This window comes from Pempheris klunzingeri, chromosome 21 (genome assembly GCF_042242105.1).
Source record: "Pempheris klunzingeri isolate RE-2024b chromosome 21, fPemKlu1.hap1, whole genome shotgun sequence".
NCBI classification, from domain to species: Eukaryota; Metazoa; Chordata; class Actinopteri; order Acropomatiformes; family Pempheridae; genus Pempheris; species Pempheris klunzingeri.
In genome coordinates, this window is record NC_092032.1 from 6,241,946 (window position 1) to 6,265,243 (window position 23,298).

A 23,298-nucleotide genomic window follows, 5' to 3' on the forward strand; every position below is an offset into this window, starting at 1 on the left:
TAATCTGACTGGTGAAACAAACACGAGCTTCTGGGAGGGATTAGAGCGAGGACTGATGATAGCTGCGGAATCAGTCGGAGAGGCTTGTTCCTTCAAAGCAGAGCAAGCCAGTGAGGGACCCACTGCAGGTAACAATCATGCAAGATCAAGAGGTGAAGTACATTTGCTGTGAGAGTGAGAAACTTTTATAGCGCATGTCCTGCTTAAGTATAGTAAGCAGGACATGCGCTATAAAAGTTTCTCACTTCCAGTCATGCCTATAAAACAGGCGTATCGTCTCTCTGTGGCTCTCTTTCTAGCCATGTAACCACACCGACAAGATCCTGATATTACACTTGGTGTCTTTTGTGCCACCAAGAGAAATGATTTGAATGCGTGTGACCCTCAGGAATTTAGTTTCTTAGTTTTACAGTTTCCTTTTTATTAAAGCAAAATGAAAAAGAAAGAAAAATCCCAGTCCCAGGGTGTCATATAACCTGTGGTTTTGCATGTAGCCACCAAATAGTTCTGCACAACAAAGCACTATTCCAGCAGTAGTTACTCCTGTGGTGTTATTTAATTGTTAGCTGCCCGCTGTTTTCACACTATATTTGCTCTATTCCTGAACTTATTTTTCGTGTGTGCAACCACATGACTGTGGACGTTTCTTTTGATCTCATTTACATATAATATAAGCAAACAAGATGGCTTCCTGATGGCCAGCTACACTTTAGATAAGGAAAACATTTGCACATCATGCTAAAGCTATACAAACGGATCTATTCACAATTAAGAGCTTTATTATGAGAGGCAAAATGCAATTCGTAAAGTATTTCTTTTTATTACTGTGTAGAAAAAATGACCTTTTTGGACACTTAATTAACTCACAGAGCCACAATAATGTACGGAAAGGGTGGGTGGTCATTTACTGATTCTCTCTGTCAGTGCTGGGTTAGAAAAAATACTGTAATCCAAACTGTGTGATGTTTCCCCACGGTTTCAGTGGAAGGAAGCCTGGATGAAGATGACACTGGCTGTTCTGGGACTATTTCTATGCTAGAGAATACAATCAACTACTTAGTAAGGCAGGGGTCCAGCTCTACTGGGAACACTGAAGATCAGGATTTAACGACAGCTTTTAGGTTACATCTCTTTGTCACCTTGTCCTCTGCCTCTTTTCTTGTCCTCTCTGTGGATACCAACATTCCCCTGGCTCCAGCGCTTGTCCCAGACAGCGGTGAGAGACGAGCGTTGGGTTTCCCAGATCGTGTGAAGGAGCTGTCATGCCAGCTTTACAGCACATTAATCATACAGGCAATGTGGCTAGAGATACTCTGTATCCTGTTCTGCTGAGTATTTATAATTGATAAAGACACAAATCTTAAGGATGAGACCGCATTTGGTATACTTGAAAAATTCAAAAACTACTAAAGAGACAAGGACGTTAACTGAACAATAGAATGTGGCCATTTTTCATTCAGGAAAAAAGTATATGTGAGTGAGAAACTGTCAGATTAGTAGAATATCTTATACAGTATTAGATCTAATTGCTGTATCAAATGTAGGATTAGTTGTAGTGTTTTTTTACGCAAGATAAATTCCTCACAAAGCCACACACTATATGTTGCTGTTTGCTTTCACTCACTGGCAAAAGAACACCACTTCACCCAGATTTTACATATAAAGAAAGGTCTTTTAATAGATAAGTCCCATTTGCAAAAACATGTAGAAACACTGGAAGACACTGCATATGTACACTGTGTTCGCTACCTTGCAGCTACCTCCTCCATGAGACAAGAATGACAGTCTTTTTTTTTTTAACAATTATCAAAATGAAAGCAAGAAAAAAAAAAAAAGCCATATTTATTTACCTTAGTGAAACAGAAAAGCCTTCAAAACTGTAGTTTTTAAATTATGCACTTTTGCCTCTTACAATAAATACGAGTCATCAAACAGTTATTGAAATGAACACACACAAAGAGAAAAAGACAGATACAAAACAGTGACACCATGTACAGTTGTGCGTGTTGACTCATAGACTTGTCTGGCTAGGCTGAACTTCAACTGAGCTACTCCCAGTAGTGCAACGTAGAAACTACTATAGTAGCTTCACAGAACTGAGACTCTGACATTGAATCAGTTTGGTGCTTTTCATTTTTATTTGTGCAAAAATACTGATTGTGAAGACAATGTCTGATGTTTCTCTGTAAAGACAACACAAGAAGTGTATATTCATTTCAAAGGAAATGTGTCGTATCTGCAGTGAGGCTGTATCTAGTAGAAATGCTGATCTCGCCATAAACACTAAAATCCACACTGTACAACATTAGCTTTGACATAAAATGACATAAATTAATATTATTTGTACGTTCAACAGGAGTTTCATGACTTAAAATGATGAAATTATTGTGTGCGCTGAAAGAAGAATCAACATCAAACCTTTTAACAATAGAGTGCCTTTTTGTCCTTCAATTCAAACACCTCTACCTTGTCCTGACCAAACTTCAACTAATAAGTAATATGGTCGTCTAACTAGTGCAGAGCATCTTTCTTAGGTCCACATTCGTCTTAGATCCTGCTATTTAAAGGGCAATTCTGGTCTAATCTGAGCCTTCGTGTCAATTCAATGCTGGTGAATGATAATTCTACTTCCCTGCTTACTGTGCCCCTCGTGATGCCTAATGTCTCTAATCAAGCTGTTAAGCTAGTTTAATAAACAAATGTAATGAATGTAGTTAAAGCTTTAACAACAGTTTTACACGTTTTGCTCCATTGACTAATTGCATACACTAAAACTGGCCTTAATGGTGTGTTCAAGGGTCCTCCGACAAAAGCATTGCATTGTGAGCTATTCTCTTGAGAACACAAACATTGAGTAAACAGGGATCTTGTTAAAAGACAATAAAAACTGCATTTCCGTAGCTGCTCTTTATTAAATATCAGTCCTGTGTGTTTTCAAAGCAGACTCTGGTTGCAAACGTATTATCTTGTGACAATCTTGTAACATTGACCAAACAATTTTCTGCTGCAATCGATTAAGTTTTGAGTCTCTGCAAGTTGATTTAATACAATTCTAAAATGCATAGAAACCAGCAGTTTTCATTCATACATCACTGGAGGCAGTAATGATAAATGTAGGCGATTCATACTAAAAGCAGTAAAACATGTAAAACCACCATGAAGGCAGATTATCCTTTAAGTTGTTATAATTGACTGAAGTGCGCCCTCATAATCAGCCACCTCCCTTGACCAGCCCAGCAGTAGGTGTAAATCATCTCCTGTGAACAAAGTTTAAAAAAAAAAAGTCTTTTTTACAGCAAAATCTTTGTTCCTCCCACAAAAACCAGGTGTACACAACACATAAAACAAAACCAAATTGTGTTTCTAGACATAATTCGTCTCATTTTCACTAAGTCCAAAAGTGCCTGGGACCAACTACAAAATGTATTCTTTAAAAACAAAATCATCTATCCATAAATTGGATTAAAACTATTATTTTGGATTGTCACAACACTAACACTAGAACCTGAGCCTTGTTTGTGACCTCTTCATCAAACAGAAGAAGTCAGTTAAATGTTGACATCCTGGGAATCATTGTGATCAAAGACTGTCCTTTTGTATGCTGGTGCATGTGGCGCAAAGCAAAGTACTTTCTGATTGTGTGTGTGAGGGTGTGTGTGTGTGTGTGTGTGTGTGTGTGTGTGTGTGTGTGTGTGGGGGGGGGGGGCAGGGTTGTTGGGGACAGGTAATTATCTGCTGATGAGTTTGCAGTAATTACTCTTACGGCATATAAATGTAGGGACTGGACTTGTGGTGCCCTGTGCTCATCACGCATGGCATAACGTTCCTTGCACCAACCATCATTGACTGGTTTATGTCGTGGGCGCTCTCAGACCACGGTGGGGAGTCCATGGGCTCCCGCTTGATCGAGTGGATCAGGCCGTGACCTTTGAACTCATAAGTGCCATGCTTGTTGTAGTCCGGGTGCATGTAGGCCTTGTGAGGGTCCTGTGGATAGACGTGTGAGTCCATGAGGTTGACCGTTTGGTTGCTGCATAGAGAGTCTGAGTGAGAGAGTCTCTGTGGGCTAAACTGGCTGTTGTCATTGTTGTTGCCCAAGTCTTTGTCACATTTTAAGAGTCGTCCGCTTGTGTTCCCGCCGTTGTTGACTGCATAGTTCTGATAGCTGTTGTTGTTGTACGGTGGGCTGATTCCTGTTTTCCCTCGTTGACAGGGCGAGTACTGGGGGTCATAAAACTCTGCCTCTGATTTGAGATGGAGGCCTGAGCCCTGGTCATATACCCCGTTACTATAGCGACGGTCGATGGCCTCTGGGTCGCGGCAAACCCAGGGTCGCCCGTAGGCATCGCAGCCGTTCTCAGAGTCCGAGTCGTGCTCTACCTTGATGGGAGGCATCTCGGGCATCAGATGGCCATCGTAGCATTCTCCGTAGCCATTCTCGCTCTTCACCAGGTCCACGCAGTAGGCATCTGGGTCTGAGGGAATTTGGACGTTCCCGTAGAGCTTGGAGACAAACACCTCGCCACCTCTGTTGCTGTGGCAGCTGGGGGAAAGGCGGTATGGTTTTCCGAACTGGCCGGCCTTGTTCAAGCGGTTAGAGGGGATGTAGCCAACACCCTGGCCCCCCCTCAGGGGCCCAGAGTTCGGTCGCAGAGGCCAGGCGACGCCCAGGCCTGGGCTGACACCTTTATGGGAAGCCATGGAGGACTTGCAGAAGTTTAGGGGCTCCTCCTGGTTGTAGTAACCATCAGGGCGATACTTGAGGTTGTCTTTGGAGAGTGGGGTCCATGGAGTGTGGTGACCTCGCTGGGTAGTGCCAGGAGTGGGACAGGAGAGGAGGAGAGGGTCTGCAACGTCACCCATCCCTCCACTGAAGGAATGCCTCCGGAGGTGTTCCCCTCGCTCACTGTGAGAGAGTGTTGAAAAGTGGGGGTGGGGAGGACAGAGGGATCAGAAAGACAAATCAATCAGTGTAAATTACACGAAGCTTCTGTAGTCCCAGAGGACGTTCAAAAAATATGGTGGTGATCTCCACTCAGAAATCCATATGGGAATATCCACAATGTGAATGTTTTTCTACTGATTGATGAATGACTCAAAGCACAAATATCTAGCTTTGGTTCACTTAAGTTCATAAGAGAATCATTCCAAATGTGACTCATCTTTTCCGGGATTCATCTCATTGGAAAATTGAGAACAGAGTAAACATCCAGGCATGGAGATCAATGACGACCAGCACTCAAACACCAGTTTATAGGCAGAACAATCATCCTCCAGAAAAATAAGCACATTATAAGTGTTTAATTAACTTTTTTAGAAATGAGAAATCCATAACTGGTGTCTGCCAACATTTTTTCATGCAATATAGAGATTATTTCAGTAAGAAAATATTTCAAAAACAACATAACCATATCCTTCTACAGCGTGACTGAAGCTTTTGCAGAGGTGATCAAGCTTAGTTTATATTTATTCACAAATGCATATTTATCACTCTGTATTTCATTTATATTCCCTATTATGAACAATGGAAATTTCAAACTTTTAGTTATAATTACTATAGTCTTTACTAATAACAGAAATACCACTCTGCATAATGCAATACTGTGGGAGTATATAAGCAAATATTAGCTAACCTGCAGTACTTTTCCTTCAAATCAGCTGTCAGTATTCTCATACTGAGGACTCGACCCTATCGCCTTCATGGCCACTAACCTAACTGATATTTTTATAAAGAAACTAACATTGTGCATATTGCCCTGGATGATGCTGTGAAGGAATGAACAGCAGAGGGGGTGGTAGGGCTCTGCTCCCCCACTACAGCTCAACACTTGGCCTCTCAGCCTCCCAAAGTTGTTAATGATGCATGAAGCACAGAGGCCCTTATCCAAGCTGAGTATTTGCTCCTAATTGGCCACAGGTAAGGCGTCCAGCACTCGTTTGGTTTGGTGTCAGAGCCTGCTGGGTGAGAAAAGGTCTCATGTTTGTGTTGGTAACTGGGTCTCAGGGTGAATGCTTGAGTATTCATGAAGCTGTTGCTGGGGAATTAAATATAAGGAATAAACTCAAAAATGAGTAAATAACACACACAAGGACTGAAGCCCATGGAGTTTTTCATCACTCTAAGTTTTGAATGTGTTTTGTCCGTGCCTCATGGATCCCAGTCAAGGAACTCACTAAGAATGTTTTTAATGTGCTTTTATGTCGTCCCTTTTCATGAGGACATCTCTGGGCTGACCGGTGACACTTCACTGATGATGTAGTGACTGTGGCCTTTCAAGTTTTAAAATTCTGACCTTTATTTGTAGCTCCCCCATCAGGCAAATCAGTGTAATCTCTAGAGGCCATATAACAACAACATGCCAACATGCATCAAACCTCAGGTTTGGACCAGTGGTGTCTGAGACTTCAAGTTTGTGCTAAAAAGCTTGACCTTTAATCACAGTATAGCACCCCCATTAAATCAATCAGTAGATTTACACAGGACATAGGCCACAGCGTGGAGATACATCATCCCGTCAACTTCAGTTAAAGTTGTATGTGGTTTCTTTCCCTCTTACCCATGCTCCATTGCAGAGATAATCCCTCCTCCTCCTCCCTTGCTCTTTCCACGCATTAGCATGTTCTTCATTTTCATCTCAGTGATGGAGGGCAGTAGGAGGGGTACACCTATGCAGAACAGAGCCAGCTGGGGAGGCATCAGAGCCCCAGAGCCTGACTTCTTTTTCTGACCGTGGAGGAACTTCAGCCGACCCTGGAACTGCACAGTCTAAGAGAGAAGAGGGGAAGAATTTACTGGTTTGAACAGATCCAACAGGCTATGCACCCAATGCTCCTGAAAGGTTTTACAGGTATTTTTTTCTGTGTATGTCAACTCATAATTTAATATAAAACCAAGTTAGCAGCAATGCTTTTTTCATATCCCTTGAAAGTTGATATGCACTTTTGTGCTTTTGCATTCTCTCATTTTATGTTTAACCTAGTTTTCAGTTTGATCCCAGGAAATATCAGAAAGTCTTAAACACATACATATGCTTTCAACATATGCTTCCTGAAACATGAAGTACAGCTTTTGTAGCCTTTTATTTGCTAGCAGAATGAGCACTATGCATTACATTATAATTTTTATGTCTTTACTGCAATTATGTTGACTGATGAGGAAAGCATCTTACCAATATTTGCTCACTACTTGGCAACAAGTGCTTTCAGTATATGTCAGAAAATTGCCATCTAGAATTTCTGCTCTGCAGCCAACGTTGGTGCAACCAGAGTGGACTTAGTGACAGTGAACTCCACTGACCCTGATGAAGTGGTCCAAACCATATTCTTGTTGCTCTGTCATCAGGGCCTTTAGCTTTTCCACTGCTGCTCTCCAAACCACTCTAGTCACAGCCACGAGGGATGAGCCAGGCTCCTATTCTGCTGCTGTGTCCAGGCACCCAATTACCTCATAATGTCTTGCAATACAACTATAAATAACTGTACACACTACAATTAAAAATGAAGCCGTGCTGTACCAAAGGTCTCATAATACTTTTTATTGGCCTGGGTCTTCTCCCAGAAAGCGGGCAAAATTGACTTCACGCTTCATTCTTACTACAAGATTCCGCACTTTTGCATGAATTTAAAACTTGACTAAAAGTTTGGTTCAGACCACTCACCAAGAATCCAGAGGTGCTGTCCAACAGGCATCGCACTCTGGCAATGAAACATCTGTTAAGAAAGCAGGAGAGCTCAGAAGGAATTCCCCCAGCCTCTGGAGAATGGAACAGGCTGCTCAGTACAAAGTCCTCACCTGAGATGTAATAGAGAAAGATGGAGGAGAAGAAAACTTAATTTGTGTGGCGAATCTTCATTTAAAAGGAAAAAGGGAAATAAGACCCAAAAAGCCAGCAATGAAACATTAACATGTAAGATTGTCATTCAAAAACGACATTGATATTTCGTGATTAAAATATTTAGTGAAGAAAGCCTGTGATCACTGCTACCATCCACTGAACTGAACTATAAACCAATAAGTTTGACCAAGGGAACTGGGAATCCTCCGCTCCCAGTAAGCTACCCACCGGTCCCTGCAGCCAGCTGGCTGTCCTGGTGTGCAGACGTCCCCTGGTGCTGCGGAGGACACATGGCCCAGTGGAGCTGCCGTTTAAACTCCTGGCGGTCGTCTATGTGGATGTAGTCAAACACATTCTGGTGCATCACGTCAGTCTGTGGGAAAAATTGAGTGGATTTTGGTAACATTCAGCAAAGAAAATATTGTAATAAGACGTGTATGTGGTCATGACAGTCAGTCAAAGACATTTCTAGTTTGAGACTCGCTTTTTCATCATGTCATCTCCTCAAAGTCTTAAGAAACATGAGATTGAGAGTTCCGAGCAAACGAACTTTGGACCACTGTTTTGCTGCCATCAGTGCCGCTGGTAGCTGCAGTTAGGACAGGAGATTATTGTCATTACAGCTCAGATACACTCAGTCTGCCTCAGGCCTCCTAGGGAGCGTGCTAACTTCCCCATTCACACACACATAAGTACCGTACTGCACACACAAAGTCAGTGGAAGTCACAGGAACATGCACGCACACTTATAAAGACACATGTCTGCACACACACACACACACACACACACACACACACACAGGAGCATTTACCCTGTACAGTAACAGTACGTCTCAGGGCAGCTGTAGGGCCAGGGAGGGCAGCTGTGTTTGTCAAACATCGCGTGACACCAGCTCCTGAACAGCAGTCCAGCCCAGCTTACTCTCCCCATCCAAACACACACACACACACACACACTCACACACTCACACACAGAGTGAGTCGGGTTCCAGCCCACTCTCATCATGCCTCTCTCTCTTTTCCAGCAATAGCTTTGCTTTCTGTCATTCCATGACAGATTCCTCACTAAAATGTTCAACCTTCTCCTCTTCCCTCTCTCCCTCCTCCCCGCACTCTCTCCATAATTTCCACACTGGTGGCACGCGAGGGTTTTTGATCGCCTGCCTCTGAAAACACAATCTGTTCCCACCGTCTTCGGCGGGCGCTTCGTCCTGTGGTTTGGTTCCCTACCGGCAGTCAGGCAGACAGACAGATCCAGTGACTATTGTTTATGTTTCTCGTAAAAAACAGAGAGAGGAAAAGAGGAGGGAAAAAGAGGGAGAATAAGTGATATTTTCGCTGACCTTCAAAGGCTAACAGCCCCAGTAACAAATGGGATCAAAGGCCAATGGAGGTTTTCTGCGCTTCTCCAGGGCTTTCTTGTGGTGCTACTTAGTGAAGCGTTCTCGTTTCTTTTTTTCTTGTGGTACATTAAGGATAAGTGTCCTTCTGACTACAGTTGTGGGCTCAAAATTATGTGACATGTTGTCAAGGTCTTAGAGGCAAACTTAAAAACAACCAATAGCTCCTTTGCAAGAACTGAACATGTGGGAAAGACTAAGTGAATGTTTTGATGACAGCCTCTGAAATATAACATTATGATCTGTGAGCGCATAAAGATAGATTTCATATTTTTACGTGCAGCAAGGAGAGACTTGTTGCTTTCAGTGACAGCAAACACAAGTCATTCTTGTGTTTCCCATCTCGAACAGTATCTATTCAAAGCCACCAGTAATTCGGTTCCTTCTTCTCCTATTGACAACACTGGCATAGCACAAAGAACTATATGATCTGAGTTTAATCTTGTGTGTAAATAAACAGTGATTTTCTGCCTTTGGTGACAATGAACCACATTATCACACAAAATGCTTTAGCTACTTTGCATGCTGGGATGCTTTGGTTCACTGCTTGTGAGTAAAGTGTGTTTTTGCATTTGGCAGATAAATAATGTGATGTGTGTCTAAAGTGTCCAAATTTTACACCATTTTTGGAAATTCACTCGTTCTTCCTTTGAATATAACTAAATATATAAAAAATACACATTAAAAACTGCTGACTGACCCACTAACACACATTTTATGCACTTTACAGTTTTAATTTTCCCTGTCTGTCTCTACAGGCTCTCGTGCCACCCTGCATGCACACACACATCCACACACACACCTATGTGCATACACACACACACACTGTGGAAAGCTCTTTCAGGCCGCTTTGGTCTTCATGTCGATTTCATGGCACTGGGTTACTGCCGCTGTCTGCTTGTAAGCCAAGTGGAAGTGCTGTAGCAGAACACTTTCTACCCCAAAGTGTCAGTGTGCTCTATGTGAGTGTGTGTAAGCAGACATGAGGTCAAAGGAGGGATTTTAACAGTGAAAAGCACTTTATTCATGGTTTTGAAGGAGCGGGATGGTTACAGCATCTCAGGACAGGGGAGCCCATGTTGATATCATCCATAATTAATGACTGGCTGGGTATAGCCGCCAGAGAGGAAGGAAGCTAAACCGTTGGTGACTTATCAGTGCCCACACACACACACACAGACACCCATAGAGTGTGTCTCAGGGTGAAACGGAGGTCTTCACCTTCCTGTGGCCTCTAAGCTGTGACTTAGTGGGTTCATGCTACCCTCTAGATGACAGTTATGAGGCAGCAGCGAAGCTGACTGAAAGAGACACTTTTACTCTGACTCATTATACATAAGATGAAAAAGAAAAAAGTAAGTAAGTGAAAGGGATGGAAGGAAGAGAGCAGAAAAGATCGGCTGAAGGAAACGGTGAACTTGCTGAGTAATGGCAGAGATCTCTGACATTTGTACCAGAGTGGATTTATTGACTTACCTTTGAGAAAAAGATATCAGTAAAAGTTAGATGTGAGGATCAATACCACTGTCATGTCTGTGTGAGGTAATAATGAAGAAATATGCAGCCAGAGCTTACAGCTGCCTTAGCTTGACATAAAGGCTGGAAGCAGAGGCAAACATCTAAAAAAGTAGCAGAATCCACCTACCAGCATGTCTAAAGCTCACTAACTAAGATGCTATACCTCAATTGTAACTTTCTGAAGCCCAACCTGCGGAAACCAAGATAAATATGTTCATTATCTCTATCTTAGATATAATATCTTTTAATCAATGAGCTTAAGAGGTGCTGGCAGCCAGGCTAGCTGTTTCCTCCTTCTGTACAAGTGTTATCAATCTTCTCGTCTAGCAAACGAGAGAATGAGTGTATTTCCCAAACTGGCGAACTATTTCCCTAACACTGTTGGTTAGAGATGGGTAGCACCAGAAAAGAGAAGGGACAGAGGCACCAAGGAGAAAGGAAAACAGTGGGAGAAAACTGTGCTTGCAGTGTCTAAATTCCTGAAATAGTTTTATGTATTCAGGTTACCACACCATCAGGTAGGAGGCCAATGGATGTCTGACAATTTGTCAAAAATGTGCCAAGTTGGTCTGGTGGTTAGTAAAGAGGGAGAGGTTAATAACACACCCACTTTTTCAGAGAAATGTTGCGCATTGTGACTTCAAAATTGGCACTGCCTACTGTTGATGTTTTCCTCATACAGTGTTATGCCCTCATTGTACAGCATGTTACAGAGCACGTTGTGCATCTAAAATTATAACTGAGACATTAAGCTCACCTGATGAAATCCCAGATAGTCCACAATGGTTGAGGAGGCATAAAAGACCATCCCATCACTGCTCACCACCAAGGCAAAGCCTGTCAGAGACTGAACACACACAGAGAGAAATAAGCAGTGACTCAGGGCAGCTGTTGCAGCAAATAAACTCAAGTGCAACAAATACATAACTGACAAACACAAACAATTGCATTGAATTCACATCGCTACGCCCAATAGAAACACAGTGCAACAGACTCAAATGGTTTATGTGCGTCCAAGCTGTGGTTCCAGCCTTTACTGTACGATTGTTTTGTTTTTTTTTTAACTTGAGACAAAACGCAGCCAGAATTTGACTATAACCAGACTTTTTATAGCACAATGTTCAATTTATATAATTCTTTCCATAATTCTCCGAACAGCAAATAACAGTAAAAATGGAACAAAAGATAGAATAATACAACACTGGAAAAGGAATTAAAGACAGATGGTTTTGGAACTGAGTGAGCCAAATAAAACTTGATGATTTGTAATGCAAAATATTGCTTTTGAAAGACCCTATAGAGCTATTTTCTGGTGGTATTAAGACTCATGGTATTTTTAAAGCAGTTAACATTTCTCCCTTTTAAACTTATGTATCTAATAAGTTAGAGACTTTGATAATTAAGTCTGTTTGACTGGTAAGATCCTTTGATTTGTGATACCAAACACAGTGATTAAAAGCAGAGAAATTCCAGACACAAACACAGTCTCGTTCCCACTATCCCTCTTTACACACACCCATGCACACAGGGGGGAATAATGTGTTTGGCCAGCGCGGCTTACAGGGACAAGTGTAGATTAAAAAGAACATTTAAATAAATACAAATGAGGAGGAATGGACAGATGGCGATGGAAGTCACAGTGTGAGAGAAAGAAAAAAAAAACACAGGAAGGAGACGATGAAGAGGGGTAAAGGTCTTCTAATGTGTGTGTGTGTGTGTGTGTGTGTGTGTGTGTGTGGTGTGTGTGTGTGTGTGTAGCAGCTGTGATAGCGTGACAACTGCAAGGCTACTTGACTTGCGTGACTGCTGCTGCCAGAGTCTGTCACCTCTATTTTACTGCGAGACTATGCAGGTCTTCCCCTGTGTGTGTGTGTGTGTGTGTGTGTGTGTGTGTGTGTGTGTGTTAATTTGTGTGGTATACTGTATATCCCTTTGGCCTCTGAATTCACACTCAAATTCACTTTACCTCTATTACTCCCTCTTTCTCTTTGTCCAAACAATGATCTGATCGCCTAATGGTCACATGACTGCATATGTTTCACCTTAACCACATAATGCACTCTAATATCTGTCGGGAAATAGAGCAGTTTGTCTAAAAACCCAGAGGTATTTGAGTCATAGTGTGACAAAGCAACCCCTGCGACAGAAACACATCTAGACTATAACATGACAGTATGTGAAAAACATATACGATGGGGAGGGGTGCAAGAGATGAGAGGATGACTCAGGTTCTCAGGCAGTGTAGATGCAGATGTTGTTTGACAAGGTCAACTCGCACATGTTCACGTTCATGTTCAGAGTGACCCCCCACAGACTCACGCTCCTTTCTCCAGCAGGCACTGAAAAATAAATGATGCTGCAAGTACAGCAGGAGTACGTATCTGCTTTCAACGACCCCTTTTCCTGTTTTTGAACCTGACTCACAAAGATTTGGATGTCGGATCTGCATGCGTGTGTCACAACAAAAGGTATACAGCACCTTTCACACTGCTCTGAAAGATGCTGTGTAATGAAGTCTCAAAGCTGTGATGTTGCTTGTCCAGTTAAAATATCTCACTCATGTGCATTATAGTGGGCTTGAATGTTTTTATTTTTTCCTGCATATAAAGCTCTTATAAATGACTCTTGGAGAACCTATCCAAACAATGGAGGTAATAACAGCCTGAATACACTTGAATGCAATGTTGCCTGGAGGAGGTCCTACAAGGCCACAAAAAGGCCAACATTTACATGCTGGGTTCTTTTTGGTTTATTTAGCCAGTTCACCTTTCCATTCCCCTTCCAAGTCATTTAAATGCCAAATTAAATGTCTGCAACCCATTTTCTTTTTAAAGGACTTTGACATTTTTATTCTTCTCAAACAAACAGGCCTTGGACTTGTGACCTGAAAGAGTGTGTGCAGGCGAAAACAGTATATTTTGTAGGTTGATTGCTGTAATTGGCTTTCCAAAATGGAATGCTTGGCAGATGTATTATAGATGAATAAATTGCATTTATTTTCTCCAAAACCATTACGGGAACACCCACCATTTATGTTGGAATAGGACAACCCTTTTACAATTTATTTCAAAGATACAGAGCTGGAAAGGAAAACTAGCAAAATGTCCTCAAAACTATAATAATTATTATTCTATTTTCTTTATAAAAAAAACAACTATACTAAAAACCATGAGATCTTCATATCTCTAATATAAAGTAGGAAAAGAGACACCGTCAGAAAGAAAAGAATACTGTATTATATTGGCTGCGCTGTCCACATGCTGTTTGTGTATGCTTTCTCCATTCACATTCCCTTCAGTTCCTTGCATACTAAAGCCTTTAGGTAATGGAAACAGGCACCTGCTGCTGGCCCACTCCACTACATATCTGCAACTACAACGCTCCCGGCTCCCATAACCGCCCCTGGGAGACTACAAGCTTTGACTTACAAATCTTAAGAGGCAGCTTGCACGCAGAGCCCAAAATAAAATACTGGTTCACTGGATTTGGAAGCATAGGAGGGGAGGGGAAGAGGTAGGAGGTGGTGGTGGGGTAGCCTTGTCTCATTGTTTTGACAGGGCTTCTTTAGATTTCCTTCTGTCTCGCTGTCAGAGAGAGATGAAAGCAGTGATGATGAGGTCATGACAAACATGGAGACCTTCTGCTACCGGGAACGCACCCACATCCTACACACACATACTACAGGTAGGATAATGTGGGATGCTAATATATTGAATGAATTAGAAATTTATTGTTTATTTATTTAAATTTCCATTATATTTTTTAGCTGCTGCTTTGCCCCAGAAATATGTAAACAACTGCTGGATAAACGACCATGAAATTGGTTACAGATATTCATGGTCCCCAGAGGATGAATCCTACTGACATTGGTGATCCTCTAATCTTTCTTCTAGCGCCATCATCAGGTGAAATTTTCAGATTGTCAGGTACTTTCTTTTATGATCAAATACCTGCAAAACTAATGACATTCCCATAAGCCTCAGTTGTACCTTGTGTTAAGTGCTGGTTTTATTATTATATTATTATCATTATTATATATATCATTATATTAGTATAATTTGTGCCTTCTCATTTGTCCCAATCAGTAATTTGAGTCCTTTTCTGTTTTCAATATGTATATATATATATACAGTATATACAGTACAGTAGTATCAGGGCAACCTGATGAGATTGGAACAAAGCATAGGTGGACAAAGGAAAAGATGTGGGGAGTAGAGGCAACAGCGGTGACAGTGGAGCACTGGGGGACTGGGGGACTCCCTGTGACTGGGAGAGTGGCTCCAGCAGCAGATTCAAGGTACAACATCGGAGGTCTCTGTCCAGAAGAGCGCAATCATAGGATCCGCTAGGATACTACGGAGAACGCTCAAACACCCAGACCTCTGGTAGAGGACCAGTGTCCTGTGTGTGTACACAATATACAAACATAATATACAATACCACAGATACAATATATTATAAATATATACAATATATTGTATATTGTATGAGAATTAACCTCCAAAAATCCATATTGGTCGAACGCGCACACACACACATACACACGCACACAAGACAATGTACATTGATACACACACGTACAACGACATGCAATCCCACCATACACACACAAACAAATAGACACACATATGTGTCTCTTCCCTCTCGTGGGATCCCATCACCATAACAACTAATGCTCAGTTTGCTATGAGGCCCCAGTGCAGGTTGAGTCACGCAACGAGAGGCAGCACATCACCACGGTCAATCTATCCTTTTGTTTACCGCCCCATTGAGACATTCTAACACGTTAACAGAAGCATCAGTGGATCAGCTCGGCTTTGTGTGTGTGTGTGTGTGTGTGTGTGTGCGAGCAGTTGTTAGTCGATGATCAGTGTCATGATTTGTTGTTTGACAGATAGCCATTAGGATATTGAGTGTGTAGCAATGATCTGATGTTCTCCCAATTCCCATGCAGCACTGCTGTATGTGTGACATCCTGTCTCCTCTGATATATTCAACAGAAATATTTGCCTTTCTAGGAATTTAACAACATATCTTCAGAAGTTTTACGTTAAATATATTCCAATATGCATTATGTGCAAGTGTGTGTTATTGTACACAACCAAATACAAATGTGTGTCCTGATATCATATGAGAATAACAGGGATTGTCTTATCATACCCTAAATTAATGGCCTTATAGTTAATCTCTTGTTAAAATCTGATTAAAGGTCTTAGGTCAACTGACAAAAACCAAATCTTCTACTTGCTCTGATTACTGTTGACAGGCTTGGTGTGTTCTTCTCACTATCTTCTGCTCACTTTCACACATGACCACATGCATTCAGACAGAAATGCACTCATACAGACACACACACACACACACACACACACACACACACACACACAGTTGACTGGCTGCTCAAGCCGCCAGCGTGTGTGAGACCCCACCTCCTTCATCAGCTCTGACACTCCCGTCTCACCCCTGTGTCACGCAACACCACAGCTCTGCAAAGGAGGTCAGGGCAAAGGGCGAAGGGCACACACGCATACACACACACACACAAAAAAGCCCTCCCTCCCCCCTTCCCGATTCACACTCACTCTGTCACTCAGACACAAACGGCCTCTTGACTGTTGTGTTTGCAAGCTAGCGAGCTTTCATCGACAGTGATGAGCGGGAGGCAGGAAAACGAAACCAAAAGGGCAACGATGAATATGAAATATCACAGTAAAAACTAACATTATCAAACATACCTTGGGACAGTATTTGCTTTCACATACTACGCTCTCTTCCAATGAACATGAATAATGGTTGCACAGACACAAATTACTTCCACAAGATACACAGACAACAGCCGTGTGCTTTCTTACTTCCAGGAGGAGGCTGCTTTCATTGACACCGGTGACCAGTGGAAGGCTCTCTTTCCTGGGTTCGGGGTTAGAGGATGCTGTGCTGATGATGTGCTTCCTGGAGATCTTCTCTTGGTTCGCTATAAAAAAAATGAAAAGAAAAGGATAAATGGGCTGGAACAAGGGGCTTATTTATGTTAAAACAATAAACTAATAGCAACCTGTGGGGTTACAGGTGTAAAAAAAACAGATGACGAAAGTGTTCAGTTTGTGGTTACAAGTCCAGGTGAAAATGAGAAGTCTTTAATAGTTGGAAACTTTATACCATTAAGCAGGGATATGTGCTCAGATATGCTGCATTCAAGGACTGGAAAGTAAAATCAAACACACCTCACATAGGTCAAATTACTGACTTTAATATATTGTGCATCTGCTCAGAGAGCCGTGTCAGCACAGGAAATGTTGAGAATAATAACACTGATTCTGTTTTCCAAAGTCTCAGACGAGCTCTGAGATATGGCAGTGAGACAGTTGGACCGGCACTCAGACATGTGGCAGACACATTAACTGTAGCATTGTCCTTTTGCACTGCGCTAACGCCAGGTATTAGTGAGTGTGGTGGGCCTGTCTAACAAGACACAACAGTGGAGGATTGCATGAGTTTACAGGATTCCTCTCACACGACATGCCCACATGCACATGAGAAAGCTCAATAACACACAGGGTTTGGGATGTCAAGTTGAGCTGCTCGACCAAAAAAGGGAACATGTGGATGTTCATGCAAAAAATATATCATTAAATCCAAGTATTATTTATCTTATGAATGTAACATAATCTATTTATGAAGAGATAAAAAATCATGATCGTGTTTAAGAGGTTCCCTGAATCAAACATTTGCAGTTTCCAACTGATTTAAACAAGATTTCAATAGGACATGGCGTGTTAAACCGGACCTATTTGCACTGCAGCGAGGTTCTGCAATGTTCTCCATTCATAAAATCATGAAAATTACAAGCTTTATCCTAGTTAAAGTGTCTTTAAGAGAACAGTGGAGTTTTCCAGTTTCAGGGCTGCTGTTCGCTAGCTGAGACGGATCACTGACCTCTCTGCAATGGGAAATTTCACCTATGGATCTCAAAGTAGGGTCCTCTGATGAGTATTTAAGGCTCCGAAGCTAAATGAAGAAAACTCTATCTAGCAGTATAAAAAGAGATTCAATTGGACAATGTAACGTGTCTGTCTCTTTGCGATCCTGCTCCTTTGTGCCATCTGATATTTAGTAGAAAGACACGCCAGGGTTACAGAAAAATATCACAAGTCTGTCACACTCCATCAACTTCCATGCACACTATGTGCTATGTTCTTTTCCGCGCTAGAGTAAGGCCTGTCTACTACCATGCCAGTGTATGTATATATATGCAATTAGCCTATACGAGGGTGGCGTGCAGAACTGTCACATGTGCATTGGTGACGTGTGTGTTGCGTGTTGGAGGCATGTTTGCGTGTTTCTCTTATGGGTGTGCTGTCAAGGGGCATGTGGCTCACTCCAAGAGATCAGCCCAGTCACTCATTGTAGCAGGCACAGATTAGTCACGCAACACACACACACACTCACACACACCATAGCCTCATTACAAAAACGATCTAAGTATGAATGCATGTATCTTTCGATGCTTCATATAGTCGCCACCCCCCCACCAAATAACCCCATTAAGGCTTCAGTTCCTCCCCCTTTAACCGTCTACCATCTCCTGTCTTCTGTCCATCCCTACCCCCCATCATCCCTTCTTCTACCCTCCTCCTCCTCCTCATCCATCCACCCTTGCTTTGTTCAACTGTTCATTGCAGGCGATCGACAACCGATTTCGTGATACTGGAAGAGTTTCCCCTCTCTTAATTCCACTCTGAAACACGCAAAGCTAATGCGCCCGATTTTTTTTTTTTTTCCATCCATACATTTTGTCTGGATTCATTTTTTTCACGTTTAATCACTTATTCCCCCAGTTCCAATGGCAGACGAATTCACCGTACGAGTAAAAATAACGGTTGAAATGTGTGCCTATGCTGCTGAAAATGCAGTTAAATGTTGATGACCGCAATGACAGGCAGCTTCATAAACTCATAAATGCCAGTAATAATGTAAGATATTTTGTCATCACCTCTGCTAGGTGCAAACACATACAAACACAAAGACTCAAACAGCCACACACTCACACACACACACACAAAAACCCATTCTTTTCAATCATCGCAAAACCATCCAACCATTGGAAACTAGTGCAGAGGGAAATGAATCTAATAAGCCTCTTTATTTTCCTCCTTCAACGCCTCATGTATTTTTGTTTTCTCTCTTACGGCAGCTTTTGGAGAGGATGCAGCGTCAGGAAAGACAAACATACGGGATGATTAATTATCGGGACTGGCACTTCCTCTGCCAACAATACAGACTTTATTCATCACCGCTCGCGTCTTCTGGTTTGCTTTTCTTTGCCTCTATTTTCTCCCTCTCTGGTCTAAAAAGGAAAACAGAGTAGGTAATGGCGAGGCGTTTATGTGCTCTGTGTGAGGACGGGGTGTTAAGTAAAAAGTGACAAGTAGCGGGATGTAGATGCTGCCAAAGGGTGAGGCTGAAAGTGTCTCGCTCCGTCAGTCATCCAGGTCTGTCTTTCCACTTCTACTTAGCACACTAAACATTAGGACCACCCGCCAAATATAAAACTACAGTATGCCTCAACAATTAAGTCACAAATTAAGTCACAATTATCTCGGAACTTCATTTGGCTAAGAGAACACCTTCACTGAGGATAAGTTAGTTAGTTAGATAAGTTTGACTTGTTGAAATTAAGAGCTAATCTGATATTACAAAAGGGATTGTGAAGGAGACAAACAGGAGAAGTGAGAAAAGACGGGTTGTAAAATGTGATGAGAGTGTTGGGTGAAGGAGAAAAGGCAGCTCAATTTGTCCCTCTTCAACAAAACTTCCACTGCTGTGAGTGCATGTATGTACAGTATGTGTGAGTTGAATTAGTTATTAATTTCTGCCGCCTCTAGGGGGTGAGGTGAGTTTGTCCCAGTAGCACAGTAGGTGTGTACAACAAAGTCTGGGTGTGTTTGTCTGCTTTCAACACCCTTCTTCCAAAGCCACTTCCTCCCACACTACCTATAACAGCCGAAAAGGAGAAATATGAAGAGAAAACAGAGAAGAGAAACACCCCTTTTCGAGAGGTGTCGTTATGGGCATATGGTGTGACAGATATGCTTTTATTCGGGGGATAATGGAGATGAAACACAAGGAAATGTCACACAAAATGATGACAAATGCAGGGATGAATATTGCAATAGAATCCTGTACATTAGAGCATGAGATTCAGAGATGGCATGGCATGACATTTTGTTGAAGAGTGCTGCCGAAGAGTGTTGCATGCCTATGAGCGTGTTCTAAATCATGAGCACAAGAGTAGCATGCGCTTTGAACTGAATGGTAGGTGATACTGCAGGTCCATTCTTTAGCTCATGCTCCTATCCAGAGCAATATGCAGTGAGGAGTAGGTAAGCCTTCATACATGGCTGCTCAGAGACACAACACCAGCTGCTGCACAGTTCTAACCTGTGACCTACCAGCCTGTGTGTATGCGACTCCAAATCCAGTCAAGCAGGTGGTTAATGCTGCTTTTTTGTGTGTTTCTAGACATTTCTTTACTTTGTACTATACAAGTTTAAAGTTTTACACATTAGATTTTGAACATCAACATAGCAGCAAACAACTATTGCTATGTAAAGATATAATGGAATAATGGCATCCAGAGCACAACACTCCCTTAGTGTGTGTTGTAATCCGAGCTGTAATCTGTTCTTTGTTTTGGTAGCCGGTCCAGCTGCGCATGCATGTTACTGCATGCGAGCCGATGGTTGTGAGCTAACCCAGTAGCACAGTCGGCTACGCGCTCACTGAGCTGAAGAACGAGCGAGAGCTGCCGCTCAGCGACAGACTCTCATTCAATGAGCACTGCGGTTCTGGTCTGAGATGCTGGTGCTCACGTGTGAGATCTAGGGGTTCTGATTCTCATAAACGGAACTTTTAAAGTCATTTGTAGCTGGAATTAAATCAAATTTAGAATATTTGAGAATATAAATATTCTTTTAACAAGTAACAAGTGGTGGAAAGTACATTAACTCAAGTACCGTACTCAACATTGATTTGACAGGTATAGTTAGTGGTGATTTTACAGATTAATTAGATTTTACATACCAAGCATGAAACATGATGCACTGTTGTAGTAGCAGCACCCAGAACATAAAGTACATAAAACAGTTCAAATTTTCTCCACTATGGCAAACTAATACAGTGAAATGCTACTTACTTACTTCAAGTGCATTTGCTGATAAAATTTCCATAGTTTTAATGCAGGACTTTATTTATGATGGAGTATTATATATTGTAGTATTCCACATTGCTATTTTTACTCAAGCAAGGGATCTGAGTGTATTCTCCACCACCGGTAATTAAGTCATTTTCCCCAAACTTGGAAAAGTTTTCCTGTTTTTCAAATGTCTCAAATATCTGACTGACACCCAAACTCTTCCCTGTGATCTATCTCTGTCTTCCTGTTTTTAGCAGCATGGGTGCCATCTTTTGGCAGCTCATCCTCTGCTGTGTGTTTTGCTTGCAAAGAAGAGCTCCGGACCTGACCATGCAAGCACTGTGCAGCACACTAGTCCCTCCCCTCCCACAAGGCTTGCGTGAGTAGAGAAGACTGTGTGTGTGTGCATATGTGTGTGTTGAGGTTGGGTTGGCTTACAGCCACTTCCTTTGCCTAGTCCCACCCCCTTCCCTCAGCGCTCTTCTTCTCTGTCTCTCTGCCTTTCTCTCTCTCTCTGCAGGCACAGGAAATCCACAGCTGAGAGAGAACCACCAGCACCGAGAGAGAGAGGGGGAGAGAGAGAGAGGGAAGCTGGCTGATCAAGGGCTGGTTGTCACGCGAGCAAGCCGTCTGTCAATCTCCCCCCCCTTCCTCCTGACAGGGTGCTGGCGGCCGGCCAAAGCCTTGCGTGCAAGCCGGCGAGCCACATTAGCCCATAAAGAATTTCATAATAGCAACAGCTGTTAAATATTGATGACTGCTGGCAAACGCTCAATGGTGCTCCGCAAAAAGGTTAAGCCTGCACTGTAATGGAAGCTAATACTTCATTATGCCACAGATCAAATGTCCGGATCTCGCCCTGTCCAAATCCAACCCTTAAACATTTCAACTTTTTTCTTGTTTTTGCAATGTGGCAAAGAGAAAAAAACACTTCACTGACGGAATGTTTTTGGCATTTCATTTTCATAACTTTCTGAAGATAAACAGGAGCTTTTTCCACTGGTTTCATTCCGTCCAAGATGGACATATGCATTCAACTACGCTGATTTGATCTTTAATCATCCTCGATACCAATATTAACATTGGATTGAGGTGTATAATCTTTCTGATATTGTTTTGGATTTGAATGTTTTGTTTCCACTGTGATATATAAGATTACATTTGAAGGGATAGACTGTCAGGATTTAGAGCAATTCTCTTCGTCTGCTAACAAAACAACATCTATAAAAAGTACTTTTCTTGGAGGCAGGGCAGGAATCACAAATATTCATCTTTCAGAGGAGATTATAACATGAGTGAGTGATATTTGTGTGGAGCTGCTGGGGGAAGTCTATCTCTGAAGAAGGAAAAAATTTGATTCCTGAACAGAACACAAACAAAGGCCTTAGTTGTGCGCCTACATACTGAAGAGAAGGGGAAGTGATATTATGACAAAGCAAATGGGATCACACAGATTCGAGGTCGGGATGTAAACTCAATTGTTTCCACTTCTCTGTTTTGGTTGGCAAGCAGACGCTCTAGTCACCATGTTGTACAGGAGTAATACATTTCAACACATGAGCCCTTGGGCAAAACAGACTTGTACGGCAACTACTGTACAGCGTGTATACTGCTACTGTATGTGGCTCGACTACACGGCGCATCATAAAAGCGGCGCCACGCACAGCTCACATACACACGCACTGGAGGACTATTATAGCAAACATAATACGAGAGTCATCTAACTGCTTCTATAAATAGAGAACATGACTGATTGTGGCACGCGTTTTTTATGCGAGCATGATGTTTGTCTGCTGAGAAAATTGGTTTTCTGATGAAAGAGCAACACACATGCAGAGCCAGCTAAAAGGCTGTCTAAACACTCCTAAATTTGCCTTGTCAAGCCTTGGGGAAATTAACCACAACATAAGGCCAACGCGGTGCAATATTTATACAGACAATTAGAAAAACTAACAGAATGCAAGTGGATGGGGGCCCAAGGAGAATGTGCTTGAGCATGGACCGATGTGTTCTCCATATATACACTCTCACACACACACACACAAACACACTGCTTTCAGGATGTGTTGCGTGAGATGAGCCAGTTATGCAGGAAAGCTTTTAATTTGACTGTACCCAAATGAATGCAACAGTGTATTTTCTAATTGAAGACAACAAGACGCTCCAGTTTGCAGGCTGTTGTCGGGGAGCCGACATGTTCCACCAGTCAAACGTCCACCCTGGCCTTCGGTCTGCCCAGTGTGGGGTGAACTCAGGATACAAACTCCCTGGTGAGTCACATACATCCCAGCAATAGCCCTGCCTTCAGGCTAAATGACAACACAAAAGGACACTCTGAAGCTTACATCTACAG

At 42.2% G+C, this 23,298-nt stretch overlaps 1 protein-coding gene across 1 annotated transcript in view; it reads right to left on the minus strand.

Moving 5' to 3' along the window:
- Positions 1–3,740: 3,740 nt before the first annotated feature.
- Positions 3,741–23,298, minus strand: part of ahrra (aryl-hydrocarbon receptor repressor a) — a 60,161-nt gene continuing 40,603 nt past the window's right edge. The window contains exons 4-9 of the mRNA XM_070853105.1: positions 16,606–16,724; positions 11,511–11,600; positions 8,064–8,208; positions 7,659–7,792; positions 6,558–6,766; positions 3,741–4,906 (exon numbers count right to left, since the gene is read on the minus strand). Coding sequence (XP_070709206.1) covers positions 3,760–4,906; positions 6,558–6,766; positions 7,659–7,792; positions 8,064–8,208; positions 11,511–11,600; positions 16,606–16,724 — 1,844 coding nt within the window. The 3' untranslated portion in view covers positions 3,741–3,759. The remainder of the gene's footprint in view (positions 4,907–6,557; positions 6,767–7,658; positions 7,793–8,063; positions 8,209–11,510; positions 11,601–16,605; positions 16,725–23,298) is intronic.